The 10,123-nt window shown below is 44.0% G+C and overlaps 1 protein-coding gene across 2 annotated transcripts; it reads left to right on the top strand.

The window, feature by feature from the left end:
* Positions 1-1,004: 1,004 nt before the first annotated feature.
* Positions 1,005-7,263, top strand: RPL34 (ribosomal protein L34). Of its 2 annotated transcripts, none has more exons than XM_061571314.1 (5): positions 1,005-1,084; positions 2,559-2,632; positions 3,321-3,420; positions 4,503-4,606; positions 7,133-7,263. In XM_061571314.1, exons 2-5 carry the CDS (start codon positions 2,568-2,570, stop codon positions 7,209-7,211), a joined length of 348 nt encoding a protein of 115 aa, XP_061427298.1. In that variant the 5' UTR covers positions 1,005-1,084; positions 2,559-2,567; the 3' UTR covers positions 7,212-7,263. The 2 variants fall into 2 exon arrangements, with proteins under 2 accessions (XP_061427298.1, XP_061427297.1); XM_061571313.1 differs by having other exon boundaries at positions 1,070-1,135.
* Positions 7,264-10,123: the final 2,860 nt, after the last annotated feature.

The raw sequence follows: 10,123 nt of genomic DNA, 5'->3' as shown, positions 1-10,123 counted from the left end.
GCGAGGCGACTTGCCCAAGCCCGGCAAGAGCCACCGCAAGGCGAGGAGACGCGGACGCGCGTTGCAAGGAAGATCAGAATCAGAACATGTCTCGGTATATGCAGTGGAGGATTCCGGCGGTGAGCTATGAAGATATTTTTTTTCACACCTGATGATGATTGCTTGTGTTGCAGTCGAAACGTCGTGAGAATTTGTATTGTTTATATTTTTATTATTTCCCTTCTACGTGACTTTACCGAAAGAACAAGAATATAGACGCCCAGTAGTTGCATGAGATGTCACGCGAACAGCGTGCTGCATACATATAAAGGTGTCGTTAACCCACCACCACCCGACACAGCCAATTAGTAAGGTTGGGCACGTTAACAAACCGTGCTGCTGATTAGTTACTACTTCAGCACCCCCGGTGTGCTGGAGAGCAAAACCCACGTCATTTACAATTTGAGTACTCTGACATTTCGCCGGTGATTAGAGCCAGTTTCACCAGGCGATTTACGCCATATGATGGCCCCACCCCCACCAAAAACAACTTTGTTATGGATTATAGTGGTCGCGAAAGCTGAACGCGCTCAAGCTGAACGCGCTCAAGCTGAACGCGCTCAAGCTGAACGCGCTCAAGCGAGCTGCAGTTGCTGCGACCTGCATTACGTCAGTGCCCCTCCCCACCGCTCCCCGGGCGTGTGCCGTAAAGAAACGAAATGTCGTCATCGCGGCCCAGCGTCCGTTACGTTGTGAGGTCATCAAGCCAAATCATTTCGCACCGCCCCCACCCCCCGAGAGAAAAAACCCAATTACGTCACGTCATCACGCTCGGCAGGCATGAGTATTACGTCATCCCAACAGCTCGATTGTTACGTAATACAGAAAATAAACCTTCGACACGCGCGGCGACGGTGCACATGACGTCATCAAGGCGGAGTTTGCACTGGCGCGTGACGTCACGTTCACCCGACCCCCACCCGCTCGCCCCTTCCCTCGTTACGACCCGGAAACGCTTCCATCTTCCGGGGGGGGCGGGGGCGTTCCGCCATTTAACCTTTGAACTCACAGGGCCTCCCTCCTTTTCCGGTTTCGTCTGAGCAAGGTAGGGCGACTCGGCGACTTGCTGGTGACTTGGATCCGTCGCCATCCGCAGGTTTCCCGCGCGAGAAATCGCGTCCGTTCGATCGCGACCCGCGAACGAGCGGTCGCCGCGTCGGACGCGACCACGAAAGCATCAACTTTGTCGTTCCCGATCGATTCGTTTCATTCGAGCTCCGGATACATCCGCGATTTTTTCCAGCCACCACCGCCTGGTGTTGGCATGGGCCTAGATCCGTAGCGGCCGGCGCATTCGCTTGGAACGCGCATGGCGACCAACATCCAAGCGGGGCGCGTTGCGTTGTCGTTAAACGCCTTAAACGATTGTGTTTTACGCGGATGTCGTGGCGTGTATAGCGAGGGGGGAGACCTTCATTCAGCGATGGGCTGATCGATTTATTGGTTTGCGTTCTCAGAATTGGGACGGACCTAGTCGGGCCTGGAAGCTTAAGGTTTTACCGTTTGTGTACATTTAAACGCGTGGCAGTGCATCGACATGCTAATTGACTGGCTTGCACCGAGCGAGAGAGATTCCAGCGTGATGAGAAGTATCCCAGAGTTGTTTGAAAGCGCCAAGGCCACCCGGCTGCTGTCTGTGTCTCGACTTGCGGCCCCGCAGATTCGTGGCTCGCAGAGCAACGTGCGGCACCGCTTGCACAGTAAACCTGCCCCCTGACGGCCCAAACTCGTACCATCTTAGCTTTGCGCCAAAACTAAAACAATCGCTCTAAAATACTGCATCTGCCGAAACCCAAAAATACTCGTACTGCATGTCACGAGGACTGTAGTAACGATGGTTGTTTGTTACATGCAGTGACAAGAGACCCTCTTAATGTGAAGCTTGTGTATTGATCACTCATTAAGGTGATTAATACATGGAGAATTTTGCGGACTCGGGTCTTGTCTCATTGCCAGAAATAATTGTAACGTAATAGGCCGTCATCGTAAATTGTAGTTCGTGTGGATCAGCGTTGCTGTGAAGGATCATTGCCCGAAACGTCAGCCTACCTGCAATGTGGCAGATGGTCACGAAATATCATGGCTGGTGATGAAGCCAGTGTTAGTAACGAACGTGGTGGTTGCTTTCGAGTGTCCCTTGCTGCACCAGTGCACTTTGTAGACTTTCTGCTGCAGAATTGTATGCAGGCAGACTGAACCGGTTTAGAATGTCTCATCAGCACTGTGTGGGCCACAGCGCAAACGTAGACGCATAGTTTGTGCACTTAACGTTGTAGAGCGGGCCCAGTGAGGTGTGGAGTTTTCGATTAACCGATGGACTTTTATTTTACCAGAAGAGATCCCACCGAGACTTCGCGTCTGATCACTTCACAATTTTAAAGCATTATTTGGAGAATCCAACGTGCTTCATCTTAACGTCTGATGAGGTTTTTTTGTCAAGGGACAGTGTGTACGCGTGTATATTGGACACTTGAGCATGTGTATGTGAAGCTCACAAACCTTGTGTTTTTTTCCTTCAGAAAGCCAAGATGGTGCAGCGCCTCACTTACCGCCGTAGGCTGTCCTACAACACGGCCTCCAACAAAACGAGGCTGTGAGTGGCTCCCCTCTCACCTCCCTTGGTCCACATCTTTGGGCCGCTTGACTCGAACACGTGCATTGTGGGACGTTTACTCGGTGTTTAAACTGTCTTTAGTTAAGTGTGTAGTAGCTTGGTTCTTATTACGAATCAAAATGTGGGCCAAGGTTAACTGACTCAATCATGACCCTCCTGCAGGAATGCGTATCGTTTTCACCAATTATTTAAGACTACCATTAAAGTTGAGCGCTTCCAAGTGCCACGCACAGATACATTATTTACATGGTTTAGTAATGTAAATTAAGAAAAACAAAGTGATAATACAAATGTAATTTGTCTTCAATGTTTGGTGATCTTTCCAGGCCAAGTCCACTGAAATGGAATTAACATGTGCCAGCCATGCATTGGGCAATTTCAGGACAACTTCTACAGGCATAGGCCTAGCGTGATATGTGTACCATGCTCGTAGGAATGATTTTTAAGATTTTGAGGGGTAGGTCATGTGGAGTAGCGAAGGCATCTTGAAAGTTACTGAATACGGGTTGCATAGTATATGATCTGCTCTAAAACGTTTTGGGGGAAGGGAGAGGGCAGCTTCAAAAGTGGTTTACTTGACTAAGTACACAAATATGTTGGTGAGACGTGCCCCATACTACGATGTAATAATACAATCGCGCTGTTATTCTATTTTGTGGTGGTACAGGTCAAAGACCCCCGGTGGCCGGCTGGTGTACCTGTACATGAAGAAGGTTGGCAAGGCCCCCAAGTCTGCGTGTGGACTGTGCCCCGGCCGGCTGCGTGGAGTAAGGAGTTGCACCTGTACCTGACATTTTTCATACATTGCTCTTGATGTGTGTGTAAAGCGGTGTGCTAAGCTTGCTACCCGTTTTGACGCACAATTCATCTTTCTTAAATGTGGCGACAAAAATCCCAAACACATAACATGGCAATATTAGGTTTTGCGTCGTGAATATTTGTTATTCCTTGGCTACAACTGTACATTTTTCAATTACGTGCCATTTGTTTCTTTGCAGGCCAGCACTGCATTGTCAAATGCACTTTAAAGCATCGTGCTGACAATTTCATTAATTTAAAATTCTATTTAGAACGGGTCCTAGCCGCGCACTCTGCAGTTTCATTCTACTGTTGGCTGTAGCGTTTTGTGTTCTGTGACGTAGACATTGGACAACTGTTGGTGCTATTAAATCATTGGGTCAGAAAGTTCTGTAAATGGGCCTTTGTACAATGATGGCTTTTGGGTGGGAACGCCTTTCGCTATTAAGGCGCAGGCACTTGACTCATTACGGAAATGCTTCGTGGCTGCATTAAGCTGGGTTGTGACGCGTTTAAATAGCAGTCGTGTTGCTCGCCTGCGGAGGGTAATGTTGGACACTACACACTTAATTTTAAGAAAAATTGGCTGTGGCCATGAGTAGCAAAAGCGTTTTGTGTCAATTGCCAAGTACTGCGAGTGCATTTCTCATGTGTAGAAATATAAAATGACAGCATACACTTTGCACTTGTTGGATGATGAAATTGATTTAAAAAAATTCAGCTGTAAAAGTATTTTTGTAATTTAAGGACAGGTGTTTCCATGGCCTAATCAACTTAGTCGCATTACTTGTACTGAAATTGGACTGCTGCCATGCTGTTCAAAATTCCAAGTGGCAATATTTATTCAAAATCACATCCATTGGAAGCTATGGTCATTAAAAAATGGTATGAATATTTTCAGATAAAAAAAATTGGCTGATAAAATCATAATGAATCCCATTGCCAGTTTATTACAATGGGGGGCACTGCTCCGTTACCATTTGTGGTCCCATGATGGGGTTGGTGTCATTTACTTGGCCTGTTGCTGATGCTGACATGTGTACACCTGTAGGTGAAGGCGGTGAGGCCGGCTGTGCTCAAGAGGTTGTCAAAGACCAAGAAGCACGTTTCCAGGGCTTACGGAGGCTCCATGTGCGCCAAGTGCGTCCGCGACAGGTAAATGTCGCCTTGCGGCTGCAAGAACTGAACATACTCCTGGAGGACAACTGAAATATTGGACATTTGTGAAAAATAACTTTATAGCCCATCGGATTCCTCCAGCCAGGATAAATGAATATTCTGATTGATTGCTGGGGTTTATTGCACCTTGCCCCTTTCCCAGTGATATATTTGCATAGTATGTGCAGCTCTTTCTATCCACTGCTGGATGAAGGCCTCCATTCTGTTAAATAATGGGTGTTGCTTTGACCGTACAGGTCGGCCTAGGACCTGTTCAGATATCACTTGCCACTGCTGTTAGCCATTCCTGAAATCGTATTCAGTGTACAAACCACTGTACTACTGCTTTATCCCCCCTTCTCAGTTGTGTATACTTCAATTATTACATTTTCCTACCCTATGATGTCTTTAAAACATATTTTCATCTTCTTTAACACTTTCTAATTTTCTGAATAGGCATTAGGACTTCCTAAATAACATTGGAATGTGGTTTTAACCCATCATGTTTTCGTCTTGTGCTTTGCTCAAATTATTGTGGTGGTAAGCGCAGTACCCATAGACTGCATACAATTCCTGACAATGTACACCAATGGCAACTGGTTATATGTACTTAACTGTGCTCATATCTTGTGCCATTTAAAGACGTCAGGAACACTAAATACTTTTAGTGATGTGTTTTTCATTTATTAACCTGCATATTGGCAATAATTCCGTAACTAGGAATTATGAAGGTGACACAAAAAAAATAAGAATGTCCCATGGAATTTGGCAAGCTTAGTTAATTCTGTACTTGTTAATTAGATTTTATGGTCGCTTAGACTCCATGAAGAGGTTCGTTTTTTAAGTTGAATTTACAGTGAGGAAATGAAATTGCGAGTGAACTCGAATCTATTTGTCAACGTTAATCTGCATCCAAGTCCTTAAGCTGTGCTGAAACATATTAACAAAATGTTGATTTAAAGTTATCCTTGTTGGTGTTGGCAAAATGGTCTGTTTCATCACAAGGGCCAAAACTGTGAATACTCTGCCACCAGCTCTGTGGATTGTGTAAACCCCCCCCCCCCTGTATTTGGACGAGTTTTTGAAAATAAACCCTCAACAAAAAGAAGCCCAATCTATTAATGCCAAGTGGAGCGTTTTCAAATAAATAGCTTTTTTAATATTCTTTTGTAAAGATTAATCACATAAATTGCATGGATTCTGTAAGAAGAGCTAGCATGTGCAATTTTAATAATTCACTGGGGAGCGTTACCCCCGTCGCACTGTAGCACTCAATTTAATTTACAAAAATGTACACCGTAAAGTCATTTTGAAATTATTCTTGGAGCTTATCGCATACGCTTAAGGAACCAAATTCATTGACCTCTCATCTGGCAGCTGCTAGAAAAAGTATTTTTACCGTTTGCAGTATCAATTCGAATAATTACGATAACATTTAAAAACCAATCGGTCGGGTGTTGCAGCATTATCGAACTGTGAACACGCATGTTGTGTCGTTCTAGCCGCGCCGACTTTAATAACGTTGGGTGGGTTTGCGACGGGCCTCTTAGTGAAATGGAAATTTAATGAAGGCTGTTCATTAGCCGTGCGGTGCTGAGTTTGCAAGCTAGAAACCCCCGCCATCTGGCAACGTGATGTCAAAAGCTAGCAAATAAATTTAACGCATAATGTGAGTACCCGCTGCACGTACTGAATTTGGCGTTGCTTTGAAGCGTTGATAATTCCCTTTTTGAAGTCTTATAGTGGAATTGCTTACAATTTGAAGGGCCTTGTACCTTACCGTTGGTGATCATGTAGATTACTTTCCCCAATGTTGGATATTGTCAGCTAAAAGTATGAAATGTTGTAGTTGATTGAGTAATTGGAAGTGTTCATTTCCACTGTCACACTTTTGATACTCAAGTCCATAGGTATTAAGCTCCGATTCTGTTTATGATTACATTCTTAGTAGCCTTGCACCACTCAGCTATGAATAATTCATAATGCACATGTTCAGCTGTAAATAATTAATACTTGGTTAAACTAGTTTCCGGATATCTTGGGTTGAGTCAAGAGTGTGGATTTTCCCACATTTTATAAACTATTTACATATTGCACATGCATCCCGATAATCAAATCACTTGGAATGTGCCGGATTTCTTAAGATGTCAGAGCCTGTATTTCGTGCTTAATTTGGTTACCACCATGAATGACAGGCGTTCTATGCTTCAGGACGATGTGCTTGGCAGCATAGGGCAGTGCAGCACATTTAATTATTGTACTTGCGGTGCTTTAGCTTTGCCAACGTCAGTGCCCCCCCCCTCCCTCCGCTTTCAACAACCCACACTGACCAACGTGGTGAAGTATGGTATGAACGATGGTCTGCACGGTGTGGGGAGGCCCTCATCCAGCAGTGGGTTGGCAAATCGCTTTTCATAAATACATAAATGCACCATCTGTATATCCAGGTGGGAGCCCAAATGAGACAAAATCTTGCATTATTTCTAATATGCTCGATTGTAACCGTGTTTTTCTTTGTTACAGAATCAAGCGCGCCTTCCTGATTGAGGAACAGAAGATCGTTGTCAAGGTGCTGAAGGCCCAGACCCAGAAGCCCAAGTGAAATGCAGACCGGTTAACGTGATGTTTTGAAACAATAAACCCCTTGGACTTCACGTTGGTGTAGTTTGTGTTTTTTAATATTTGTTGCCAGATGTGTATGCTGCCTTAACTGGGAGAATGGAGCTCTCCATTCCTTTGTTGTTTTTAGCCTCGGGACAGGTTAGCTGTCTTTTCGCCAGTGAAAGGGTTCTTAGCACTCACTGTTGACCCAGTTTGTGATTGTACATGTCCCACTAAGCAGATTACATCTTCACTAGAATATCTGCTCATGTTCTTAAAAACAGTAAACAGCAATGCTGACATTGATTCTGAATTCAACTAGCATTTAACTGCCTCGCAAAGGTGTTGGGGGGAAAAAAAAGTATACTCAACTTGCAGGCTGAAAATAATATATGGTTTCCATCTTGCATGCCTGATGTCCAGATTTATGGGCACTTTGGACATCGGCTTTTACAGCTCCCTACAAAAACAATTTTGCCCTCAAGCTGCAAATGTTGGCAGGGCCTTATGGTATTTTTAAAACCCTCACAAATGATATTAAGCACCCTCAAGAGGCACATTAGTGAATAAAAGCACCCCAAATGTGTTTGTGGGAATGATAGTTCCGTCTGCGTTTCGGCACATGGTGTTCATTGATGGCTCCGCTAAGTGGAGAGTGACAGACCAATGGACATGCACCACTGGGTGTGACACGACGCTGAATTGGGATGCGGTCACGAGGTGGTAGTTCAACATTTCAATGAAACCACCGTAGTTGCAGTCAAAAATATATGGCAGAGTTGAGGACAAGGCCTGAAGAGAAACAGAAGGGCAATGGCTAAACCTAGTGAGTATATTAAAAGGTGAAGTTAGTATTATTTTGTACATATGTTAATACACAACACGTTTTGTTTCTGATTGTACAATACCATACAAACGTAATATTTCAATACCAAACGTTTAAACGTCTTTGTCACAATTGCCACATTTGTGTGCAATATTGATATTTGTTTTTGTGATATGATGCTTGGTGAAGGTCAATGGTTGAGTGAGTGAATCCTGATTGCATTTGCAGTATGTTTGGTGTGCTGGTACCATTGCACTGAAAACGTGGATTGAGGTGTTCGGCTCTTGGCACGATCAATGTCTCAACTTAAATTGACAACCTCGTGCTGATCAGAACACTTTGCAATTTTGTATTGCATCACCCATGGCATGGTGGTATCGCTCGATATCTCGATGCCAATATTCTGTCCAATTTTAAAGATAACATTGATGGCACTCAAATACAAACATTTTGAGCATTCCAGTGTTTGTTATTTCTGCATGTCAAAGATGCAATGATCTACCCCAGTGTTTTTTAACCTGCACTGCAGCCTTGCACCCCTTTGGTTCTCAACCGTTAGACACAAGTATAGTGATAATCAACACAGAGGGGTTTAATGAAACAAAGCAGTGCTCACGTGCCTGTACTGAATGTTTCGATGATTTACCTTCTAACACAACTTTGGCCATGTCTCGCACCTCCAGAAAGGGAATTTTGCACCCACAGAGGGTGCGTGAACCTCTGGTGAAGAGCCACTAATCGACCGCGTCCCGGTGATTCGATGTGTCGTGGACGAGGGTTGATGTTTATTCTGGGTGCATTCCAGTCCGAGTGGAAATTGAGTTGCTCAAAGTTCACCTACGAAATTAGGTTTGGAGTCTCAAGTTACGGTCATGCTATCAATATTTCTAAATAAAATACACGACAATACACTTTCGTTTACACAGTACCTGTTATGTACTCGGATCAGAGCCCAGAGGTTTAAGCCTGGGTCGTTTTGGAGGTGTCACTGCTTAGGAATTATTGTAGTAGGCTTGGGTTGCAAACATACCGTGTGTAGAACTTGCTATGTTTTACCCCCTTGTGTGTGGAGTTGTATCTGGGTGCCTCCGGTTTCCTCCCAAATGCTAAACGTCACTGATACATTATTAGACATCCTAATTCAGGTTTTTGTTAAATAATCATTGAGACTCGTGAGGTTTTCTTCGATAAACAAAGATCCTTTTCATTAAACTAAGACAGTAGTTAAAAAAGTATACTCAACTTGCAGGCTGGAAATAGACAAGGTTTCCATCTCGTCTGCCTGATGTAGTACATCAGATGTACAGATTGATGGCCACTTTGGACGTAGCGCCCTTCCTTGGGTGCGTGTGACATGGCCAGATTGTTTTAGAAATTAAATAATCGAAACAAATTCAGCACGGACACGTAAGTACAACTACTTGGTTTAATAAACCCCTCTGTATTTATACAATTAAATTACGATTGGGAACCAAAGGGTTGCAGGCTGCATTAAAGGTTAAGAACTACTGGAATAAGAGGTCTTACATTTTGAAGGAAACCCTTGGATAATCAGCGGTTCGCATATTTTTACATAATATAACTACTACGCTGGGAGAGAAACGTTCCGAGTCCATTTTGATGTTCACGTTGCAGCAGGGTGACAGTTCATTTGTGTTGCAATGTGGGAATGCAGCGTGAAATGTATAAACCGGATTGGTGGCAAGGGTGCTTGCTGCATGCTGGGCCGTATTGATTCCAATGAATGTTGGATGACACTCATTTTCTACGTCTTCCATCTCGAGTTGACGGACCTTAAGATTTGTACAGTTGCTATGCGGTATTGTCATTTTACCTGGGGGTTGTAACGGGAATGTTCTTGGAAGATGCTCAGCGCAAAACAAATTGCAGTGAAATAAGATCCGCGATACACCAGCGAACTTTAATTGACAAACCTGGGACATTACGATACTTGTAACAGACATTCCCATGAGAGTAATGTCGTTTAACAGCTGTAATTACAGCACATGCATTTAAGAGTACCGCAATTGCTTAGTGCAAGCTATAGTTTAAATTTGAAATGGTAAATTGTGAAAATGGTAAATTGT

The sequence above is a fragment of the Lethenteron reissneri genome, chromosome 47 (genome assembly GCF_015708825.2).
Source record: "Lethenteron reissneri isolate LAM-NWPU_2019-01 chromosome 47, ASM1570882v1, whole genome shotgun sequence".
NCBI lineage: Eukaryota > Metazoa > Chordata > Hyperoartia > Petromyzontiformes > Petromyzontidae > Lethenteron > Lethenteron reissneri.
Note: the sequence above shows the minus strand (reverse complement) of the source record. Positions and strands in the feature narration are given on the sequence as shown.